Raw genomic sequence first — 26,308 nt, forward strand, 5'->3', positions numbered from 1 at the left:
TGTCACTACTAATCATACTAATAATTAAAGATACAGTATCTTTAAAACATTTTAATAAAAATATAACTGTTGCTACAGTACTCTAAATATGATAAAAGAGTTAAGAATTAAATCAGAATTATCCTTTTTAACTGCTAAATTCCTCCACACATACCCAACAGTCCCCATGTGGAAAATATTTACAATGGTAGGACAGTTGAGACTAATGAGAGATACAGCTATGACACTAAGTGGACAGTATATCATGCACAGCATCAGAATTGTGAGCTGTTCTATATGGGACGCGCAAGTCAAAAATAAAAATATCAAATAGTGCAATACTGTGGAGATATTAAAAATGCACTAGGGAAACACAGAGCAACACATAAAGAGTTGCAAGAAGTTTAAAAGATTCCTGTTTTTTTATTTTAGAAAAATATAAAAGGAGATTTAAGGTTGGGGGTTTTGGAAGCAGTGTTGAATACACAAACTTTTGTGGCAACTGAGATTTATCTCCTTCAAGAAGCCAGGTTTGAATGATAGTATCAATTTATCCTGTCTTTAAAGTCGTAAATGTTAAAATAGTAAAATTTGTTATGACTGGTGGTTTATCTTGTGACAGTTTTAATTAGTATTTAAACAGTCAATTGATGCAGCTGATAGCCTGATGAAGTTTCTTGTACATCTGTAGAATGACAGCATTTACAAATAAAAACTGGAAGGATGAATAACATCTGTCTACATCATTTTTAAATATGATGTACTTTAAAGCAGGCTGTACTTTACAGACAACTAATCAAGAAGTTTTGACCAATAATATTTGCTTATTTAGTTCCTTAGAGATGTTTACATATATATTGTATATTTATATTTATGTATTTATTGAGCTAAATATATATATGTGTGTGTGTGTGTGTGTGTGGTTCATGTAAGAATTGTAGGACAATTTAGTTACTTGATTAACAGTCTTATAATGAATTTGTTAAATAGCTAGTCCTTTGATTAATTTCTCTGGCTGCCCTGGAATTATTTATAGCATTTCATTTTGTATATTTTTAGAATCTACTGAAGCCAAGCAGCTAAGACAACAGTTCATTTTTAACTTTTGGAATAAAAGCTATGTTTCATGAGCTCCATCACCAACCACAATGTGTTTTCATTGTAAGGACTTCATTTATTTGACTGGTTCATCTGGTGGAATTGTATTGGAGTGCCCTTTCAGTGCACTTCAGAGAAAAGACATTCATCTTCTGCTGAATTTACACATAGGAAGGTATTAGGAGATTTCTGAAAAAGCAGGATTACCATAAATTTTACAGTCTTTAACACACTTTCTGAATCTATTTTCATATTTATTAACCTATATGCCAAGATATGGTCCTGATTTAACACCTTAACTGTTCTTAACCCTGCAAGCATGTGGAAGCCCACTTAATATTCATATATTTTAAAATATTTATATGAATATGATAGTCTAGTTTTCATTACTTATACATGACTATAAGCGTTTGCAGTTATTATCACAGGTTCATAAGTTAAATTGTCAAGCTTATGACTTGAATGCCATTACCCACTGTTAATATTTTTGACTCCTCTTCCATATCAACATTATTTCTGGAGAAATTTACATAGATTATTTATCACTCCACATAGAACTGAAATTTTATGTATATATATATATATATATATATATATATATATATATATATATATATATATATATGGATCTGTATCGGTTAATTGGGTTTTGAGAAACTTGAAATTCATATGGGTGAAATGTTATGACTGAATTTATGCAGTACAGTGAGGATTGGGAAATGTACCATTTTCCTCAATTTAGTGCTATCTTTCAGTTGAGTTTTCAGAAATTCGATCATATCATCTTGCCAATATGAATTTTCAAGTTTCTAAAAACTCAACTGTCATAAATCTCTCCCTCTCTCTCTCTCTCTCTCTATATATATATATATATATATATATATATATATATAATATTTCACACTCACACACACACACACACACACACACACACACACACACACACACACACACACACACACGCATAAAATGAAAACAACAAGGCAACAATATAAGATAACATGGGTTTATCAAATACAGCCCACTTAATTTTTCCTCAGTTAAATTCCGAAATTATTTACAATATATTCAGTACCTTCTATAAGCTGAGCTTCAAATTCACCAGGTTTAATAAGCAAGATCTAACCTTGATGAAACCAAACTGGGTTGGGTCAAGAGTTTGAAGGTTGCCTGTGTCCTGGTTGATAAAGTCCATGATGATTCTTTCCATGGCCTTGCAGATAAGGCTAGTCAGACTAATGGGTCTATGGTTCTCAGGGTTGGTTGATGGACCTCCCCTTTGTGCAAGGGGATTATTGTTGCTGTTCTCTGCTCCTCTGGAACATAAACCAGTGTGCAGGCTGTGGTTAAACAGCTAAGTGGTTCTGTTAGGTCTTGTTTTAGATTGCTAAGTGTGCAGCCTGAGATGTTATCTGTTTTCATAGAGGCTGTATTTTTGACCTTGGAGACTGCTTGAATGACCTGTTCTTTGGAGATAAACAGTAGAGGACATGTGTCAGTAATGACATGGGGGGAGAAGTTGCTGCCAAATCTATCAGCCAGCAGGTCAGCAATTTCTTCAGGTTCCGTGTGAGTGGTGCCCTCCACTATAAGTTCAGCACACAGCTGGGTATTCCCTTTGAGGTTTCAGATGTATTTAATGAATGCCTTATGATTGTCTTTAGCTAGGGATGCCAGTCTAGTCTCATAGCTTGCTTTAGAGGACTTTACATAATTTCTAAATTGCTTGTTTAGGCTGTGTAGGGTAGTCTTCCTTTGCTGAGTACATTCCTTCTTGTTTTTAAATATCAATTTCTTTCTTTTGGTATATAACTTATTTATACTTGCAGTCCATCAGGGTGGCTTGTTTTTGTGAGAGGACCTGATTTTAGTCCTTTCAGGTACTGCCAAGTCAATATGGCTTTATAGGGCAATTTTTGTACTTCTTTGCATAGTAGCCACTGTTGCCTGTGTTAGCAGGGGCTTTGAAAGCATTTATACTATTGCTTAGGCGGTGCTAGTTTACTTTGGAGAATTTTTTTTTTTTTCTCCTGTGGGGGTCAGGTTGGATCTTAACTAGGATGGCAGCACACTGTGAGTAGTGCAGTATCCTCCATGTTGGTAAGTACTAGGTCTGGCACATTTGAGCCCCTTGTTGGGGTGCAGACTAACTGTTCCAGTACATCTGAGTTAACAAAATTCAGGAACCTCAATGCAGTCATGTTTGTGCTCTTGTAAGACACCCAATTGATGGATGGGTAGTTGAAGTCTCCCATGACCAAGGTGTTTGTCTGAATACTGGGAAATTCAAGCAACTCCAGCTAATTAGTGTGTTTATCCTGGTTTATGGTGGGGAGCCTGTAGCTAGTTATGATGTGGTAGGGTGTTTTGTCTATAGTTATTTGGACCTGGAGTAGCTCAAGAGTCAGTTGTCTCACCTGTCGTAAGGTGTATTTGGAGTTATTGAAAATGGATACGCCTCCACCTTTGGTTCTTTCATGCTCATTTTGCGGTCTAAAAGTGTGGAAGGCATTGTAGCCCTGCATGGCTGCGGTACTCTCTATGGCCCTAAACCATGTCTCAGTGACTGCACAGATGTCAGCATCTTCCAAGATGAGGAGTGCTTCGAAGTGCAGTTTATTGTCTTGAGTTTGTCTCTAGAGTATTTTCTATGTCTGAAGTTTTTTTTTTGTTTTGACATAGCCTAAAAAGGCTCTATGGGGAGGCATGTGTCTTTGCGCCTTGAGGAGACAGGTGAAGGACATCTCTGGTGAAGTATTGAAGTCTGTCGACCATGTCTTCCCAGGCTGACAGATACTGTATCCCCTTGGAGTGACAGCAGAAGCTAAGCCAATTGTTAAAAATCAATAATTTTTTGTCCATACTATGTGAAGGTAGAATGCTTCTTAGGGCTAGGGACACACCTGCCCAGCACAAATAATCTGAGAGCTTTATCATTGTTTGTCTTCATATAGTCCAGAGACATACATCTCAAGTCATACACTCCAGCATGTACTATGACTGAGTCATAATGGTAATTGCTGCAGTGACCCGAGTGCGTGCATGACTTGGTGGATACTGGTACCAGACAGGCAGCTGACCATGACCTTCTCCTTGTCCAGCCTGGTGAGAGGGATATTTGTGTGTCTCACTAGTGAGTCGCCTATAACTAGGAAATTTGGTTATGAAGTGTTTTGCCTTAGGAGCTTGATTGCTGAGACACTGTTATACATGTCATTATGTGTACTGGTGGATTCTGTTCATGTACCAGTATGTGAGGGTTGTCTATGTTTGGGAGGTCTCTGGTCTTTGGAGTAACTCCATGTATGTGGGTTTATGTGTCTTGACTTTATCTTGTGTAAGAGGAGAGGCATGTGTGCTGACAACTTTTTTGATGTCTTGTTTATTATGTGAGGAGACTGATTCAGGTTTCATGCTGTAGTGACATCTCTCTCATACTGTGTTTGTTTGCTTTAGGACCTGGTGGTTGTTTGTATACATGAGGCAATTTCTACATTGCCTCAGGATGCCCATGCCCATCAGGCTGGTGGGAGAAATGTTAGGAAAGGGATTGTCCATAGCAGCAGGTAATTCCTGATTTGTGGGGTGGCAAAGAATCAGCTACTGCTCTGGTATCAGCAAGGGTACTTAACACTAAATAGAATTAGCAAAGAAAGTTTAGTGACGCTTGACAGTGCTTAGCTGAGCTGCCTGCAGTCCAGCAGTGTGCAACCAAGTTGCCTGAAGATGTTCTAAACAAAAAGGAATGCTCAGGATGACCTGACACATGTTTCAAGGAAAAAATGTGATTCTAGGCATTTGTGTCTATACAAGGCACTTTTACCACCGTTACACAGTGTGCAGCTACACGCAAATGGGGTGCTTAAATACAAATTAATTTAAAGAGTTCTTACATAATCTACCAATAGAGAAGCCCCTCATACGGCCTTTATTCCAGCAAATCCAAGCAGTAACAATCATACCATCAATTTTTAATCATTTTTTAAATATGTTCTTAAACTTGTTTTGGGGTGTGAACCAAAAGTTTAATTAGATCAATTAACTGCACAGTATATATGAGTGGCAGATTGTTGACAGTTTGTTCTGAAGAAGTTTCCGTTGTTTGAGGAAATGAAAGCGCTTAACTAGTGCTATGTATTTCGTGTATTTGTTTGCTATTCGCTTATTAAATCTTCGTGAGTTTTAACAACTTCGGACTGAAGAGTTTGTTTGACAGTGACGTTTTTTGTGGGACAGCCTTTATTGGGTTCTGTTACGGGAATCTTTGACCTTACTTTATTCCAGCAATCCCCAACTTAGATGGATCCTAAGCTACACACTTCTGCCACAAGGGTGCAGAGGAGCCCTCTTAATGTAAGATGGCTGGTTTTAGTGCTCAAATGATACCAAACAGTCTAGATTTAGTAAGTCTAAATCTAGCCTATGCTATTTAAGGCAAATGAAGCAAAATATACAAGTGCAGAATTAATCAGTCCCAGCAGCAAAAACAGTATAAAATTAAGCAACTTACATGGTCACAGATAGGCTAGCCTTCTGAGCTGAAGTAGTACAATGAGACCCCAAAATAATTACCAGTGTAATAGGAGAGGCAATTAATGAAATAACTAGTAACTAAAAGGAATTTACTGGCAAAAACAAACTGCAATAACCACAAATAGAGCAACATACCACAAGAATGGTCACATGACCTGTAAATCCCAGTAGTGTCCATGTAGCATTGCTACAACTTTGGGCATCCACATGCTCATAGTCGTGCCACTATGAGAACTGCTGAGAGTTTAATAAAAGCTTTTCAGCAAAGTCACTAACAATTTTTTTGCGAAAATGGAAGGAAATGGATATATTGGACAGTCAGAAAGGGCAAAAGCAAGTAGGGGAAAACAAAAAAGGACAAAGGAAAGGAAAGATTTGGATAAGGGTGGGGAAGAAAGAGCATCTTTTTGTGAAACAGGCACCTATTTTTATTTTTGTTTAAGAAGGGCAGATGGGGAATGGAGTAAGGGAAAAGTGTGACAGAAAAGTGGGTATAAGGATGAGAGCAGATGCAGAAAAACACAAAACACAGACAAATACCTGCAGGGAGATGCTGACATGAAAGGGGTGACATGATGGAGAAACAGAGACAGCTAGAGAAACACACAGAGGACATTTGGTGATGGAGTGGACTACACAACTAACTGGGGAGGGAAGTGAAACACAAGGAGTGTAGTAATCAGCCCCTGTAGTAATCCTGACTAACTTTAGCCCCCGACACCTGACTACATTCTACATCTTTTAGACCACTGTATCTACCTCATATTTACATCCACTGATTCTATATCTCCTTCTCACTATCTACATATGGGGATTTATATGTGTGTGTGTGTATATGTGTATGTATATGTATGTATGTATATGTGTATATATATATATATATATATATATATATATGTATATATATATATATATATATATATATATATATATACATATATATATATATATATATATATATATATATATGTATATGTATATATATATATATATATATATATATATATATATATATATATATATATATATATATATATATATATATATATATATATATATATATATATATATATATATATATATATATACACACATATATACAGTTATTTCTATATATATGTATTCTTTCCACTTCTTATACCACATGATATACTAACATATCTGCCAGGTTTCTTCATACTATCCTGTATCCTCTATTACTATACATTATGCTAGTATTCACCATAAATACCACTTTAAGCAATATTTTGTAATAATATTCTTATCTAAATGTTCTACTTTTTGAAATTTGTACTTTATAACTTTGTCACCAGTTAAAATGTTATCTTTATTTGCCTATGTTCATGTACTGCTGTAAAGTTTTTTCACATGGTTTTTTTTTTATGTAATCTCATTTTGAATGTTGGAGCTTATCTTCCCCAGCCTCTACTGAAAATGGACATATATCCAGCTAGACTAGCCCAGTCAACAAATGTAAAATAAAATAAAATAAAATAAAATAAAAGGGAAATAACTCAGTGCTGGGGATAGAGTTGGGTGACGGTTCCCTTTTATGCTTCACAGGGCTACACCCAACCAAAGGTAAATCCCCTGTATGAGTACCCTCCCTGCTGGGCCTTGCATCTGTTGGCATGCTGTACAGGGAGAGGTTGTGGTATGACACTGACAGTCACATAACAATGTTTTCCTGGTAGCCAATGTGGATGCCAAGGTGCTGTTCTACCACTGCTATCACCATCTCCTCCAGCTCTTGCCAAGAAATACATAGGGACCTACTGGTGGTGTAGCCAGATGGCAAAACACCCTCTGGAGGCCACAACAGAACTCTCCAAGTTGTCCTTCACTGAATGATCTTCACAACTTCTTCTGAAGCTGGCAAGAAGACAGCTAGAGATCTAGCAGGAGATCGTAAGGGCAGGTTAACAGTGGGTGAATCACTGCCACACCATAGATACAACTGTGGCTGACACTGCATTAAATAGAAACATAAATGAAGAGAAATAAAATAATGCACATCAAATAAATATAATGGATAGATAGGAAGAGACACATGCACACACAACAGTGGAAAACATTAGCTGATTGCTGTAAGAGTATGAGACATAAAAGTAGCTATGGAAATACAAAACTGTTATTAGACATGCAGTGCTAATGGAGCATATGTCTGATTGGGGAGAGTACAGAGTAAAGTAAATGAGAGTACAATTCGGGTCAGCAGGGGTCATAGAAGGTGTTGAGGAGTGCCATTACTTCTATGTATTGTGGCAAAGTGACAAGAAAGGACATGGTGAACATGGCCTACTGTACAGATGTTGCAGGACAACATGTTGGCAGGGACAGTGGGCTGCAGTTTCAACAGTAAAACTAGTGACCTAAACAAGGTCAGCAGTCAATATTTGTCATACTATTAAATATGTTTGCCAGTAGCACAAGTCACCGCAGGCATAAAAGCTAAAACATTAAACCTCAATTCTTTATTAAAATTTATTTAATGTCCAATGGATCCAAACTAAATGGTGTAATAAAGGTCAGACAAAAGTTTATATCATTATCCTCAGTGTTCCCCATCCCTACTAATTCATCTCGTTCAAGGGGTGTACTCCTGTCATGCAAAATGGCTTTAAAATAACCTGATGTTCTCTTCCTTTGTACCTCAAATATTAACTCATCCAGTAAATTAACTGGGTACCCCATCTCAAAAATATGTTTTTCAATAGCTCACACTCCGCAAGAAAATCTAATGTGTTTGAAACCATTCTTGCTGCTCTCACTAGTTGACCCTTTACCACAGACCTCTTCTGTTACATTGGATGAGCACTAGAAAAATGTAGAAAAGAATTTGAATATGTCTCCTTCCTAAAAATTCTGGCTTTATAACTTTTGGTCTCCCTGTCCTTTACCAGATCTATATCCAAATAAGGAATTCGATCTGTTTGGATGCGTTGGACATTAAACAAATTTTAATAAAGAATTGGGGTTTAATTCCATCTGATGAATTGACTGGTAGTAGTGTTAAAGGGAGACCCAGATTTATTTTTAAAAGGGGTCTGAATTTGAAGAACGTTAGACTCTAGGAGGAAAGTCACTACAAAACAACCAGGGATGTACAAATGGGAAGCATGCCCCTACTGTAAACATATTGATGTAGGGAGCTCTTTTACAGTCAGAGGACAAAAATATAAATGTAAAGATAGGTATAATTGTAATTCTAAAAGTGTGACATTCTTAGCAAGATGTCAGTCTTGCCCCTGTTTTTACATAGGGAAGACTGACCGAAATTAAAGGAACACCTTTATGAACATTTATATAGTATTAGGAAAGGTAGACTGGAGAACACATTAGCGAAACATGTGTCAGGTCATCCTGGGCATTCCTTTTTGTTTAGAGTAATAGACCATATAGAACATGACAAGAGAGGGGGCCCGACATCTTTAAAGTTAGAACAACAGGAATTGTTTTGGCAATTCAGGTTGTATGCATACAGTCATCCAGGACTGAACAATGTATGTTCGATAGTTTGTATGTTAAAGTTGAGAAGTTTGTTAAGGTAAAAGTATTTTAAGACATATTTTCATTAAAAAAATTGTTGCATAAGCATTATTTAGTGTGCATATATATTTCTATTTTTACATTGCAGTAATCCTGGGATAGGAGGTGTGGTTACTATTGGGACACAGTGCTGTTATTGTTTTGTATCATGTGATGATTTAATGGGTTATATATTTAGGGATTATTATTTAATCAATTTTGTTAGTCATTGATTTTAGTCTGAAGAAGTTTAGTCAATGTACTTAACAAAAGCGCTTATTTTACTAAATTGGTGTTTTGCTATTTTCCTGCCATTGTCTTTTTTATAAATACTACATCACTAAAAACTAATGTGGGGCTACATGGCCCTAGAATTGTGATTTTTTTTTTAAATGCCTTTCACCAAATGTATATCATCCTTTGGACCTTCTAGTATTGCTGAAATGCAAGACTTGTTTTTGTTTTTTAGTACATAACTGTAAAGCTTATAACAGATTTATTTTAGTTTTTATTTATTTATTTATTTTTTTACATAACTCTCTTTTTGTATGTTAGTATATAGGAATATTCTCAAGTGGTCCAAAAACTGAACTTTTAATGTCTTAACTTATTTTAATAATGCTGCAAGCAAGAGCATTTTCAAGCTGAATGTGAAGCAGGTACTAGTATGAATGCTAGAATGCCAACTAGTATATTTAGGGGTGTTTTAAAATGGGAAACATTTAATACTTTTGGCTATACCAGCACTAGCAGTGATCACTGGCTTTCTCTAGTTTGCTGTGTGTATGTGGGTAGTTTGATTCATATGCCTGGCCAACAGAAAACGATTGCAGAGTGTTCCCTTAAAGCACATGGGAATGTTGAAATATACTGGACTCTTGAATAGTTTATTTGTTGGTATGAGATTTAACAGGCAGTCATTTCCAGTATGAAGTTAGATATATTGGGTAATTTTAACATTTCTGTCAGTAGATGGCTGCAGAAGAGGTGGCTTGATCCGATTTAGTAGATTATAGGTGATCACTGAATTGAACTTAATTGAATCTCAGCTTTAACTGCAGATAACTAAAGGGGTTCAGCTGTGAAATATGCATTTACCTGGTTTAGAATGCTTAGGGTGTTTAGTTACAGTGCTTGACTCCAGTTTTGATGTTTTGTTTCTGTGAGTAACTTTGTAATTACTTGTGTGAGAGGAACATTGATTGAAGGGCATTTTGTATTTTATTTTCATTGCAAAATTAGTTTAGTTATTATTCAGGCCCAGGGCATACTGCCATGTAATCAATATCCATTTAGATCAGAGCAACTGTCATTGACATGCTAATGCTGAGTTTTCCTGTTAGAGAAATAAGCAGTCTCCTTGGTGTCCTTCAGTTTTTTTCCCATGCATTTCTCTTTAATGTTAATGCCTTTAATTGGAATATTCTACTGCATTTAATGTAGAATGTTTGGGTACTCGAGGATATGCGTGTGTCTGTGTGTGTGTGTGTGTGTGTGTGTGTGTGTGTGTGTGTGTGTGTGTGTGCGCGCGTGTGTATGTGTGTGTGTGTATGTGTGTGTGTCTGGTTTAAGTGCACGCGTGTGTGTGTGTGTGTGTGTGTGTGTGTGTGTGTGCATCTGTGTATACTTTTTGTTCAGTGTTAAGGGTAGCTGGCGGCAGCTCAAGTCTCTGTGGATGTAAGATGCCATGTTGCAGACAGGGCAGAGGATTGCAATAGCCATTTCAGGCTGTTTGTCCTCTGTCAACAACAGTGTAGCAGACTTGCAACTGTAGGAGGGTGGCTTGCCCCTCTGCAAAAACACTTTTTATTCATATTTTGATGTTATTGTAGGAATAATGTTTTATGTAAGTGGTACAATGTTTTAGCCTTTATTGCTCTGGCATGACTCTAAATCTTGCCTATTATATTTCATTTCCAGTACCATCTGTTCCAAGCATATGTCAGCCTAGTCATGAATGTATTTAATTTCACGATGATCTTGTGCACACAGAAGGTACTTTCAAGTATTAGTTCTCCATTACTAATAGAAGCTGCTTGAAATAAATAAATGCCTATCTTTGCCAATTACTGCCTTACATGTGCTACTGTTTATAACAATAATATATTTTTCCTGTGATTTTTTAATTTTTTTTTCTCTTTTTAGACTATCGGGACAAAGAGCTTATGGACATGCAGCGAGAACATATGAAGCAAATGGCAGAAATGCAAGCTGAAATGGAGATGTTGAAAAAAGAAGCAGGCGGGATGTGGCTTCGAAGGGGAAGGTGGTCCCCAAAACTGCAAAGGCCACCACCACCACCACCACCACCACCACCTCCACAACCCCCAATATCTCATCATTATCATCCTGCTATGCATCCACCAGCTGGTGGGGAGTATGCGCCCCCTTTTATTCCAGGTGCCATGGTAAGCATATTGTATAAATACTTAACTATAATATTGATTTCTTGTGTCTTTTATTAAACTCACACATCACTAAATGGACATAAATACTTCACATGTTTACTTGATGGTGGGATTTCCTGCAGACTTAAGAGGTACTTGAGTGCAAAACCCCAGCTTTCCTTATATTTTACTCATACCCATATGATTAATTCATCAGTACTGCTATGATTGCATCCTTAAAAGGAACAAAGGGTTTACCCATTACTATATGCACTCTGCATTTCTCCTACTTTACTGAAAAAGGAATGTGAGTATTACAATAGCAGAATTCACCAGCAGATGTTAGAAACAGTGTTTTCCCAGCCCTGAAATTCAAGGGCTGAATTTCTTTGAATGACATGGCTCTCTCAAGATGGGTGAGCTGGGCGTGGCCAAGATGTCCACAGTGTAGCAGCATTTTTTATCAGCTCTGTCTTTCAGACCTATTCTTGACAGGAATTTTAAATCATATTTATCCTAATATTGGATTTTTTTTTTCTTAAACAAATTTTTTAAACAATATATTAGGATAATATATAAAAATGTTTATATAAATATTAAATTTTCCTGTCAAAACTTACAAGACATCTTCAGCAGCAGAACAACATGAGCTTCAATAAATCTTCACACCAAGAATCAACTTTTAAAAAATAACTTCAATCCTTAATAACTAACTTACAAGAACTTTCAACAAAACTAGATAAAATGGATATGAAAATAGACAACTTTAAGGAGAAATGTACACAACAAATGACTCTTATACATGATGACCTTACTCAACAGAAAAAGCAGATATCTGGAATAGAAACAGCATTGAATGACACAGACAGCAGAACACAAGAAAATGAACATAACATTGAACTTCTATTAAAACAGAACACCCTTCTTCAATCAAAAGTGGATGATCTTGAAAATAGATCACGAAGAAACAACATAAGAATATTTGGCTTACCTGACAACATAGAAGGAACTGATATGATGAAATTTCTCTCTTCTTGGATACCTGAAATTTTGGAACTTCCACAGGCTTTTTCATATGGTATCGAAAAGGTGCATAGATCCTTGGTAACAGTTAAAAATACTAAATCTAACTTTACTAAATCTGTCATTGTGAAATTTCTTTCTTCGCATGACAAAGAGATGGTATTAAAAACAGCATGGGCAAAATCACCAATCAAAATAAAAGACAAAGTCATTAGATTTGATAATGATTATTCTCCAGCTGTAATTTCTAAAAGAAAGATCTTTCTGCCTTTACTCAAAGAACTGAAGAAAAATCAAATAAAAACACATCTACTATTCCCAACAAAACTAAAAATCTTCCATCAAAGTGGACATAAAATATTTGAAGATTTAGACTCTGCCATCTCATTCATTAAGAATAACAAAATAATAGAAAGAATTGAAGACATGGAATGGACAAATACTAGACTTAAAATAATTGCAGACAACAAATTCTGGAAAACCTTTGATCCTAAAAAGAAGCTCAAAAAATGACTTACATACAATTATTTAAAAGTAACAGATAAAATATATATTACCCTTCAAAGCCTCTTGACATCAAAACAATGAATCAGTAGTAAAAACCTTAATTGAATCTAAAAGCTTTCAGTTACAATGACCCTATAAGTCGAGAAAAGGAAACTGGATATCCAGGTGAGCTGTATTATTTAATTATTATACTGATAGTTAAGCCACATTATTATATCAGAAATATGATTAAAAGAAGGTTGTAGTTTTGTATAGAAATATGTCCCTGTTCTTGGGTTTATTTTAAAATGCTTGGTTGGTTGTGCTTTTTATTTATTTCCTGTTGTTTGAATATTTCAGTGTATCATCTGTAGCAATCTTTAGATATTTTGGTGCTATGTACTTGAGCGGTGGATTAGTTATAAAGATAGCCTGTTCTGATTTTCTTTTATTGGGTTATAAATAGCTCGCCTGGAATAATTGGGTACTGCTTAGTGATTGCTTCAGTTATAAAAAGAGCAATGGTTGTGGATTCTTGACACCGATAAGGTTATAAATGGATGTATTGTATTGATTTGCATTGCACGATTTTGTTTGTCAGATCATAGATATTGCATTAGGACACTTTGTATCTCTCCTTCTGTTGTTCTCAGAGAGCTGATCTGTATATAGCAATAGATTACAGCTCGTTTACCTGTGTGCTGGTTTGTTGAATTAGTATTAATATAATGAAATGGGTGAGGCTTGGGAGAGGAGCGGATATGTAGGGTTTTCTTTTAAACCCCTTTTATCAGTAAAAATGTTTGTTTCTGGGATGTGCTTGTGCTTACCAAAGTGAATTTCTGTTGATGTGAGACTTTGGCTAATTACCTGTAAAGTGAATGAGTTGGTGAGGGGTTGCTGGTGCAAAGTTGAGGGATTTGTTGCCATAATGATGTTTGTTTGATTGCTGTGGTTGTGGAGATGGTGTGTTGATTGGATATTCAGTGTTGTGTTTGTGAAACTGGTTTTGTGTATAAATGGATTATCTACATTGCGTGAGTCTCCATAATTACAGCTGTGAAGCGCGCCAAGTCTCGAGCTGAACAAGCTGTTCAAAAGAAGAAATCTACGTTAAAACATACTGTTAGTTTCCCACCAGAACGTACTAAATATTTGATTTAAAATAAGCTTGAGAAGTCCTTCAGAGTAACAACAGTCCTAGTGTACGAGAAGCAGTCATGACTCATCTAGCAGCATTTACATATGACATTTGACCCTGGTCTTTCAAAATCTACGTAGACTTGGAATCTTGAAATGGTATCCTGCCTCCAGTAGTCAGTTAAAGTGCTGAACTCTTATAGACAATAACAAGCAACCAATGTGTAATCTAATGTGAAAATATCATTTATGAAGAGAGTTTTGTTTATTTTCTCATGTTAGGCTGACATATAGGATTCTATAAAAGGATGTCTAGTAAATTGTTAACATTTGTTATGAAAACACAGCAAGCACAGCTTCCATCACATTTCACAAACATACTCTTCCAGCAAAATACGGTCTTTTTTATGTTATCTATGACTATGAAATTACTACTTCATTGTAATACTTTCATATTACTAGAATGAACATACTGCTTACAAATTACTATTAATTTTACAACCAGCAAACTCGAATAAATATTCACGAGGAGGAAGTAGATCTATTTATATTTATTCACACGTGTAGAAAGGAAAACATTGCATACAGGGTGTTGGACGATCCTTGCTATTGTGCATTTGGTGGGGTAGTGTTGTAAAACAAAGCCAATAAAGGCTGCATTTATTGTATCTATAATAAAGATATTTTAATGCACAAATTAAACAGTGCTTAAAAAAATAAATAAATTAAAAAAAAAAAATATATATATATATATATATATATATATATATATACAGGAGCTATTAAATAGGAGCTATTAAGTGTAAAATGAATCCCAGCAAGAGCAAATCAACTCACCCACACCCTGAATACATAAAATTATTTGCTGGTTTACACACACACCTCTCAACTGTCCAGATGTTTGCAGAAACTCCAGATTTTGTCTCATGTTTTGATCTATCCCTTATGGAGTTTGTGGTTTTCTGGCGGGTCACTAAGGACTGGAGTCACTAAATAAATACAGTCACTTGGTTTTCAGACCTAACATACTTCAGAAAATGCTTGTCAACACAAAACTTTTTGTTTTAAGCAACTTTTTAGGTTTATTGGAGCAATGTTTGAGGTCTGTCCCTATTTTTTTGGGCCTTTGTCTCCCATTATTTTTGGATTTTTTGATATATATGTTTATACAACATGACAGACAATTGCTATGCATGTCTCTTGTAAATGTAAACTCAGCACTCACATACATCTCATTGTGAAAGATAGCCACATGTAATATATGCATCTGGTGTTTATTCATGATAAAAGTGGAAGAAAAATAGTCACAATAATATATTTCATTTTATCTCAGGCACATATACTGCATTCACACACAGTTTTATTATCCATCCAGAGACAGTCACTTTGTATACACTTGTAATGTTTGGTTCTAATGAAACTAAGAAAAACAATGGTTACTGTATTGCATTTTCACCTCATGCTCTCGGACATACACATTGCTCCAACAAATTATAGCAGTGATTATTTTTAGCAGTTATGTTACTGCTTCATGTTTTCACACACATCTCTACACAATGAAATAATAGTATCTGTATGCAATATGTTTGAATGTTATTTCATTTTCATCATAATTCAAAGTAGCATATTTCAACATGCTGTTGTAATATACTTGGGCTGGTTGTTCATGCAAGCTGTTTCAGTGATCATTTAACAGTCATTAATGCTTCTTAGTTTTTACAGTCCACCTCCTTGCTTCTCACCCTAAGAATTTTTACATTCTGACTCTACCATTTGGATGTTTGACTGATAAGTGTAAAAGAAATAATGGCCAGGTTAATACATTTTGATTGCTGTTCTCATGGCATGCAATATAAGTGAGCATCTAACAGTAATTATGAAACGTCCATGTTTTTCTCCAAAGTCTGCCTTCTCACATCACACTCTTTCTTATTATTAAATTCTTATTGAATATTATTATAGTTATCAATTAGCAACTGTTATGAAAATCTGTTGTGAAATTAGGAGCAATATTCTTAAATAGATGAAAAGGAATAGTGAGGTTATTTTATAGTCAAATGGGCATTAGTTAATTACAAGTGAGAACTTTTGATTTTGTCTTATTACATTATTTCTAATTGGAAGTCTGTAAAATACCATAGTTACTTTGTGTAATATTTGTTATTTTAGATCACAAACCATAGTGTTCTGGTTAACATAAAAGAAAAAAAAAGAGGAAAGGAAAAAAAAAAAATCATTTTAAAAGTAAATCTAATTCTCCTTTATCAACAAATCATTTTAAAAGTAAATCTAATTCTCCTTTATCAACTTTGTATTGAATACATACAGAGACATTTAATTATAGTCTTCACATCTGGATTCCTGCAACGTTAGACTACAGTAACAATGGATGAAGATACCTTAAATGGAATCACTCAGATTTTTATTTATTTATTTTTTTGAGACTTGGACTATTAACTTAAAAATGCTTAGCTTGGTACATGATGTATTTACTATGTGGTTAGTTATTAATTAGATTTCCCAGTAGATTTTCTTCTTTTTGATAACTAGAATTTTAGAATATAATAGCTGTATAAGTAATTGTTCTATCTTTACTCATATAAATAATGATAGGAAGATAAAACACTCTCTGTTTGAAGACTAACATCATTTATTAAGACATGAGTTGGTTAGATGTTGCTACTAGTTTGAGGTTAATTTAGGTGATAGGATGGCACCTAGATTAGGAGTTTTAACCTCCAGAAGGGATTGAGTTGTAAATATTGTTCTAAAGTTTGGTTATAACAAAAGTTTTTAAATTGTTTTATTAATGTTCACCATTAACATGAATAGAAAATTTATTAAAAATGATCAGATAAGTAATTTTGTTTCATCCAAATGGAAAATATTGTATAGTATTCCTATAAGTTATTATAATTATATATCTCGATGGTCAATATATTCTACATTTAACTTATTCTAAAATGTCAGTAATAAAAGGTATATCAATTAGCATCAATGGTTTGAATAATCCAAGTAAGAGAGGAAATGTATTTAAATACCTTAAACTTCATAAATCACAACTATTTTTACAAGAAACCCACTTATTATCTACAGATATATCTAAACGTAATAATAAATCTTATTTTGTTTTGGTTAGCTCAGAACACACTCAAAAGAAAAGAAGAGTGGCTATTGTTTGGAATAATTCAATACCCTTGCCTAAAATAATTGATGTTTGTAAGGATAATAAAGGAATGTTTTGTGTTATAATTATAGAATTAAATAAAAAATTATACTTTAATCAATATATACTGGATCCCAGATATAGGAACTAACACAGTTAGGCAGCATTTGGACCAAAATGTTCATTTTGCAAAAGGAAACATAATACTAGCAGGAGATTTTAACTGTATTCTTGATCCTAATGATACTACTAATAAAAGTAAAAGAAAAATTTCAGCTTCTGCAAAAAAATTAAAGGATTTTATTATCTTATTCTTACTAAAAGATAATTTTGCTGACCCAAATTCGTTATTTTACACCTTTTATTCTCACAAGCATAACTCACACTCTAGAATAGATAGAGTTTTGGCTTCTAAAGATTTAACAGACTCCCTAATCAAATAAAAAGTAATATTTTGTCCCCCTACTAACCATAATTCTATAATTTTTGATATACTCAATAATAATAACTATAGTATTCAAATCAAAAGAATACCTGCTTATATTACAAACTTAAAAGATTTTAAAGAATTTATTTAATTAGAAATTCAAAACTTTATAGAGCTTAACAACATCAATAACATATCTGAAATATATGGTTAGGATGCTTTAAAAGTATATTTATATTGGGAAAATTATAAGTTGGTATCAAAATAAAAGGAAATTATGGGACACAGAACTTAATGATATACAACTTAAATTAGACAATATAAAGCCTGATCAAAACAAAGGAAAGGATATAACTGACAATCAAAAAGAAATAAATGATTTAAATAGTAAATATTTAGAAATTCTAAATCATGAAACAAAAATAATTCTAGAAAAGTTTAAATTAATAAATTTTACTATGAACCCTAAATCATTAAAGTTGCTAGCAAACAAAACTAAAAGACTAAGTAAAATTAATCACATCAATGAAATATTTTCACCCCCCAAAAAAAGTTGGTCTCAGACTTGCACAGCAGTCTATCTGAATTTAGGGAGTATTTTAATAATATTAATCAAAATTCTAATACTATTGATCCAAAGGAAGAAATTAGAGCCTTTATTAATAAATATACTGATAAAAGATTATCTATAGAACAAAAAATATTATTGATAAGCCTATATCTTTTAAAGACATTCAAACACAAATTAATAAATTAAAACTTAATAATGCCCCAGGTAATTATGGCATTATACCTGAAATATATAAAATATTACCTAGTATAGCTTTAAATTTATTGCATGAAGTTTTCAATATCTCAAAAAATCTTAAAACCCCACCTTCTTGGAAATATACTTTTATTACTCCCATACTTAAACCCAACAAAGACCCCACCAAATGTTCTTCATATAGACCCATATATTTACTTAATATTGATTACAAAATGTTCATGTCCATATATGCAAATAGAGTAAAATATATTTTACCAAATTTGATAGATGAAGATCAAACTGCATTTGTAGTGACTAGAAATTCTTATGATAACATTAAAAGAACATTAATTTTGACTGAATCTGTCAAACATTAAACAAAATCTAACATTAATTAGCTTAGACATTAACTATGCATTTATTCAGTTAATTGGAATTACTTATTCACTCTTTTAGAAGAACTAAACTTCTCCCATAATTTTATAAATCTCATTTCTCAGCTTTACAAAGGTAGTCAAGCTTACATTAAAATAGGAACTAGTATTCTCAGAATATATCAATAATTAAAGGCACTAAACAAGGTTGCCCCATATCTCCCTTATTATTTACCTTAATTATGAAACCATGGGCAAATTTAATTAGATGAGATAATGATATAATAGGTTATAACCTAAATTCCAGGTTATCTTCTAAAGTACAAATGTTTGCTGACGATGTTCTTTTATCCCTTACGGATGAAAAATCATCTATTCAAGCTCTTTTTTAGAAATATCACGAATACCAAAAGGCAGCAACAACTAGTAAAACAACCAAGGCGGATCTGATTCCACATAGGACTGTGTTTAATAAGAATCCACAATTGACACGAAAAATTAACAGAGCAAAATTGTTTTACAAAAAAACAAGATGGGTGAGCTACCCGTGTGCTATTATTATGTCAATAGGGGTAGCCTTGAGAAATCTTGATAATAAGTAACATATCCACCCACTTTCAGATTAAATTTTCCAGTGGTCTCAATAAGAAAGTGTATTTTTAATAAAATAGTTCCAATATCAATTTTAAAATAACAGTAAAAAGATAGACAGCAGATGCAGTAGTGACAGGAGGCATGGACAGGGCTCCCAGTTAGCACACAAACTTAGCTAAGTGCCTAGAGACCCTTGTGCTAGAACTGATTATGAACCCATGCCATATTACTATGGAATTTAAGCACATATGACTATTGAGCTCTGTGCTTTCCTCATCGATCTCTAGTCATGTGACTACAGACAAACAGGAAACAAAGACAGCTGATGTTTTGGAATAATACAGTTTTGCAGGCATATGATTTTTCTTACATACTTGTGAGAAACGAGATAGAGGTCTATGGGCAGTGATAAAAGTAGACATTGCTTACAGGAGGTCAATCCAATTTTGTTTTCTTTTATTTATTTATTTATTTTATTTATTTATTTTTCCTGTGATTGGAATGGAGGCTGTGTGTCTTATATCATTATAGGTTATACATTACTGCAACAGTTTTTTTTACCACTTTTGTTGATTACATATCACAGGTGATTACAAAAAGCCAGGCATTATTTATACAATATGGTGCAAATGTAATCTGCTCTATACTGGTGAAACCTCAAGAGTTTTTAAGTGTAGGATGCAGGAACAGCTAAGTAACATTCATTTGGGTTAGACTTAAAATCCAGAGGCTGACCATTTTGTAAATTTCTATGGTGGGGATGTTCAAAGTTTCAAATGTTCTGTGCTTGAACAAGGATAATAGAAAAAAGGGGGGGTGGTAATTAGACTGTTTACTTTTATTTATTTGACATTCATTTACCGGGAAAGTCTGACAGGGATAATATGTCATTTTCAGCAGATGCACAGCAAGAGAAAAGCTCCTCATTGACATAATATGGTTATAGTTAAATAAAGTTATTACAAAGCCTAATACAGAAGAATGACATATTAAAGGAGTAAAAAGTCAGCTTCAGTTCTTATAGTTCAAACCTCTTCATAGATGGTGCAAATATTTGGACAGCTATAACAAGATGAAAAAGAACATTGTCAAAGGATAAACTGTTCACAAGTTCATAGAGATGACATTAAAGACACTTAAGTGCACTCTTTAGACAGAAATGACTAGATAATACACCCTAGGCAAAAAATATAGTTGATCTTTGTCTAAGAAATAGATGTTATTAATTCCTTATCTCTGAACATAGTCAAAGTATGCAGGTGGTACAAGGAGGGAGGAAGTAGTTCAGCCTGCAGTAGTGAAGAAGCACAGCCATGTAGTTTTTAGTCATTTTGGTGGTGTGTTGGTAAGGACATTGTTATACCTGTAGAGCATTCCTAATTTTTGGTGAATCATATATATTCACTCCAAAAAGAGACCACATCAGTTTCAGTTTTGTTTAGTGAGAAGATTTTGAAATTTACTTTATCGGGCATGTGTGATATGGATTAAAATAGCAGTAGCTTTGTTTTCTTAGGGTTGAGTAGTAGCTGAGCAGTATGACACCATTTCCCAACTGAGGAAATTTGTTTTGCATGATATGGAGTAGGTGAGGCAGGCTATTAGATGCACATACTGTATAAGTGTAGAGTCATCAACATATTGTATAAGAGAGGTTGGACCTATGGTGTTATAGAGGTCATTGATAAAAGTATTAAAGAGGAGGGGACCAAGAATAGAGCCTTGGGGTACACTAGTGGAGACTTGCAGGTATGGAGAGAAAGAGATTAGGATCAAACTGAGTCCTGCAAGAAAACAATCAGTCAGGATTAGCAAAACGTAAGCAAAATGTCTTAATGGACTAGGACACATCTATGGTAGTGGTAGTGTTAAAAGCTACCGGCAAAAAGTTGGAAGTATTAACATGAAAACAGGGAGGATCATATCTGTGTGACATAGAGAAGGACACTGTATCAAACAGCAGTATGAGGGTGCTAAAGGAGATCGAACTAGAGTAGTCCAGATGAGAGAATGTTCACATGAAATTAGGAATGAGATCATTGTAGCTGACAGAGTGCAGGCAACAGCCAAAAATCAATTGTAACTCACTGTGCCTTACAACTTAGAGACAAAAAGAGTGGCTAGAGAAGAGCAGTAGGGTAAAAAATAATTGGGCTCTATGGGGGGGGGGGGGGTAAACAAGTTCCAGTATGGAAAGTATTCCTGAGATGCCTCAGTATTCATAAAATAAGGTGAAATGGGTCATTTGCACTCATTCTAAGGTATGAGATGCCAACAACAGTGAAATTTCCCTACACTAATCCTGGAAGTACCTAACTAAACAGTTACAATATAGGGAAGGTCCTTACTTAAGGCACTTCTTTGTGACTTTTCATTCTAATGCCCTCTGCATTCCAAAATAACTGGGGGTCCTGACCCTGCTTTGGAGCCTTGCTTGATATTACCAGTAATGTCAATATGGAAGTGGGGGGCTTGAGCCTAGCAGCACTGTACCTAGTAAAATGTATCACAGAAAGTTTAATCTGCAGATTAAGAAAAATGTGACACTAAGCACTGTATGTTAACTGAAGAATTGATATGTTTGAGGACTACATAACGGTTAACAGACAGAGAGAGTACAATATTCAGCTTTTATGCCCAAACAGCAGCAATTTAAACAAATACACTGGAGTGCAACTGCTGGGTGGATCATCTTAATGAAAAAACAAACTGTAGCAGTTCATGCTGGAGCAAAGTTTGGGTAAATCTTTAAGCATGTTCTTATCTACTGCCTACTTATGTACAGTAAATGCAGTAGGTTATGTGACAGTAACTTCCAAGACAGTAAGCTAACTTTAGTGGTGGAATCAGACATACAGTACTTTCATTTCTAACTTTGTTTTACCCACTAATAAGCTCCTAATGAACTAGTCACCTATGTATTAGGGCCCTGAGAATAAGACCTTAGCAGTAGCTGTGTTGTTATACAAACAAGATTAAACAGAGAGATAGAAAGAATAAAACCCTGCAAACTCTTACAAATGTGAATACACATTTGACTAATTAAATACATAAAGCCACTTAAATCAAATAAGCACACAATAATCAATGAACAGCTAAGTAACACTAAAGCATTGCATTTCAGCAAATGAAAGAATAAACAGTCAAATAATACAGTAAAAGCATCAAATAAGGAAATCACAACAGGTACTTAGGTATAAATAAACCATTTACACTCTAAAGTTTCGGAGTTTAAAACATTCCCTAGGATTCAGCAAGCTCTGCACGGTGTGCAGGAATAGTACAAGAGCTGCTGCAGGCAATATGGCAGACATGCAATCCAGGAATGAGCTCCCGGGACGTGCATGAGCACTCCTGAACTATTCCTCCATGGAAACAGCCCCTGTATGCTAATTACCTCATTTGCTGGTGAAAACCATGCAAATGAGGTGACATTAGCGATCCAGGAAGCAGGCAGGCGTCCATGCAGGAATAGCATAGACTGCAGAAATGTATTCAGCCAGTAGCTGAATACATTTCTGCAAGCTACAAAACGGAGGCATGACAGCTCATAAAAAAGCATGTATTATAAGGGTTAGGCATGCCAATGGCCAAATATATGGCTATAGGCATGAAAACTAGTTTCAAAATGATAAAATATAACTTTTGTTTTTGGCCGATTTTGGCCGTTTAAGCATAGGGCATTGGTGCGCAAACGGGATCAGCCCAAAAATAAGAAAAAAGCTGGAAATAAGCTTTTAAACCAAAATAATAATTTTACCACAATAGTCAATGGCATGAATAACACAATAAGACCATGGAATAGTGGTTGCTAAGGGGGAAGGCTAAGTGTCGGTTTTGTAACCATGCATTAGCAGTTCTATGCAAATGAGGGGAATGATACTGAATCACAGATTTCCCCTCAGTGCTAACTTGCACCCAACCGTGTAGGTGCAATAACACCATGGTCTAAGCCTAAGAGCTAGATGACCTCATGAGGGGGAGTGTTACGACTGCTGTAAGCTTACTGGAGCATAGTGGACTGTGTTTGCCCTTAGCTATGCACAGCTAAGGAAGGGGGTGTGTCTGAAGCTGCCTAGAAGTATTTACATTGCCTAAACGGGTGTGCACGCTGTGCACAGGGTTTTAAAGAAAAAAATAAATAAATGAATAAAACCAGGAAATAGCAGCTCCATTCATATCTGAGCACTGGGTATGCACGGCACGCCTCGAGGCTTAAACAGGAAGGCAATGGGAAGGGAAAACATCAGTAGGAAGGTAATCAAGGAGAACTAGCATTGCTGGCAGGTGAAATGTATCAGAATCAGCCAAATACACAGGCAGCAGCCCATCCCAGCATAGCACACTACTATAAACTATGCAAATTCATTTCCCTCTGTTTTTTCACTACAAACTCTACACCACCGGTGTACACAAACGGGGAAATTTTACATAACAAAACCAACAAAATGATGGGGGCTGCTGTCGCTCTCATAAATCATTATGTGGAAGAGGCTGAGGGTGGTGAGGATGAGAATGCTGATGACCAACCCACAGTGAGGAGAAGGAAAAGAGTATACAGACCCAGGGTAACCTACCAGGGGCTACATGAGCTGGAGATAGTGGAGCGCTATAGGGTGGATAGGAACCTCTTACAGCAAATTGTTGAGCTGTGCCAGCCATGCCTCACACACAGAACCAACAGAGGGGAACCCATCCCAGTGGATACCAAGGTATGTGTAGGCTTAAGAATACTAGCCACAGGTACCTTCCAAAGGCCAACTGGGGATATCATGGGGATCTCACAGGCATCAGCATCCAGGGTACTCCACCAGTTCCTGGATGCCATGTCAGCAATTGCCGGTGAGCACATATATTTGAACAACACCCGTGAGGTGTTGACCGGCAATATGCATCTCTTCCACCAAATAGCAGAATACCCTGAGGTAGTGGGTACTATAGACTGCTCACGCATATACATAAAAGCAACACCCAGTGAGTGGGGTAGGGTCTACATAAACCACAAGGGCTTCCCCTCCATCAACTGCCAGATCATGTGCGATGCCCAGGACATTATAATGAATGTGTGTGTTGGCAGCCCTGGAAGCTATCACTACTCACACATTTGTCATATGATGCAGCTGTACCAGAGATTTGCCAGTGGAGACATCCCATATGGCCACCTAGTGGGGGATGCTGGTTACTTACTGGAGCTGTGGCTGATGACACCCATTAGAAATGCCCACACACCTGAACAAGAACTCCATAATGAGGCACACGCACAAACCAGAATCATAATAGAGCATGTGTTTGGGATGCTCAAGTCACGGTTTCGGTGCCTGGACATATCCAGTGGAGCCTTGCAGTACTCTCCAGCTACATGTACCCAATTTCTCATTGTATGTGCCATGCTACACAATATGATCCTGAGGAAACAGCTGCAGCAGGAACAGCACAGGGCAGGGCCACACAGTCCCCCACCATTGCCAAGGCCAGCATAGGCACAGACTGACTCAAAGGAGGTACAACCTGAGCCTGCCCCTGTAGGCAGAAGGAGGCATGCCCAGTATGCCCAGGCTTTGGCAAAGAGGCAATGCATAGCACATACACTGACATGGTAGGAACTCAGGGAATGACACCTCTCTCTGACTCGCACATACAATAAAAAGGATGCCAAACATGACATTACCTGTGCTTAACCATGTCCTAATCCAGACTAACCCTAACCATCACTCATGTGCACATGAAGGACTTCTGCTTACACTTTATTGTTTCTTAACTTATAAATGCTATGATCTCCTTGGATCTACTACCAGGTTAGCCTACTAGGCATTCAATACCCTATCATTCTTAAAAACACTGTCATGAATTTTCCATCTGAGTAAAAATGTAATAATTTGTTTGTGTATCTGTTTTTGTGTTTGTTTACATATGTGTAAAAATCCTTGTATCTGTGTTTGATTTTGTATTTTAAACTGTAAAAATGTAACCGTTTGTTGAATGTCTTTTTGGAGCTTTTCTCCCTGGGCCTCCACTGAAAATGGACATGTATCCAGTCAGACTATCCCGGTAAACAAATGTAAAACAAAATAAATAATAATAATAATAAATAATAAATGTATAGGGAGTGTACTATGTGCATCCGACATAGTAAGCCCTCCAGCACCATCCTCAATACTGGCACAGCCACAAGGTAAGTCACTCTCCCCATCAATTGCTGAATAGAGTAGTATGTTCTGCTACTTGTATCTATGGTATGGATGTGAGCATGCAAGGGAATTGGGTGGCTGAATGGGATGGCAGCAGATAGTAGACACCTATATGGGCAGCATGAAATCCATAATAAATACTGGTGTCAACATAGTAGGCAGTACTAGACAAGGTGACAAATCCCACTGCAGGACGTGTGGTGGGCCAAATTTGTATCCATAGGACACACACATGCATGCCAGTGAGGCTCACATACCCAACAACAGTATTAGCCAGCAGGACAGGTGTATATGACCACAAAGAAAGGCTGTGTTAAGGCCTCCAATTGATGGCAATGGAGAACAGCCCCCCCAGACCTACACAGATAGACTACAACAGGTCAGGCAGTTGGATGTTAGTTCTGAAGGGTAAGAAGTCTGAAACTGAAATGTAGGTAAAAAAAACCTAAGATCTGTACTCCACTGATATGCCTCTAGTCTGCATGATAGGTCTGAATAAAGAATGAAATGGAAGCCAACAGAGTACCTGAAATACCAGTACAGTCATAGCAAATGTTTACAGTTGTCAGGTGTGCCCCCCCCCCTGCCCCGCACAATCCTATGTAGAAATTTAGTAACATGTACATGTGGGTATAAT

At 35.7% G+C, this 26,308-nt stretch overlaps 1 protein-coding gene across 1 annotated transcript in view; it reads left to right on the top strand.

Moving 5' to 3' along the window:
* Window positions 1-26,308, top strand: part of CCDC17 (coiled-coil domain containing 17) — a 785,488-nt gene that overhangs the window by 402,929 nt on the left and 356,251 nt on the right. Inside the window, exon 10 of the mRNA XM_044086848.1 lies at window positions 11,284-11,546. Within this exon, the coding sequence (XP_043942783.1) occupies window positions 11,284-11,546 (263 nt within the window). The remainder of the gene's footprint in view (window positions 1-11,283; window positions 11,547-26,308) is intronic.

This window comes from Protopterus annectens, chromosome 10.part0 (assembly GCF_019279795.1).
Source record: "Protopterus annectens isolate FY-2018-M chromosome 10.part0, PAN1.0, whole genome shotgun sequence".
Lineage (NCBI taxonomy): Eukaryota > Metazoa > Chordata > Ceratodontiformes > Protopteridae > Protopterus > Protopterus annectens.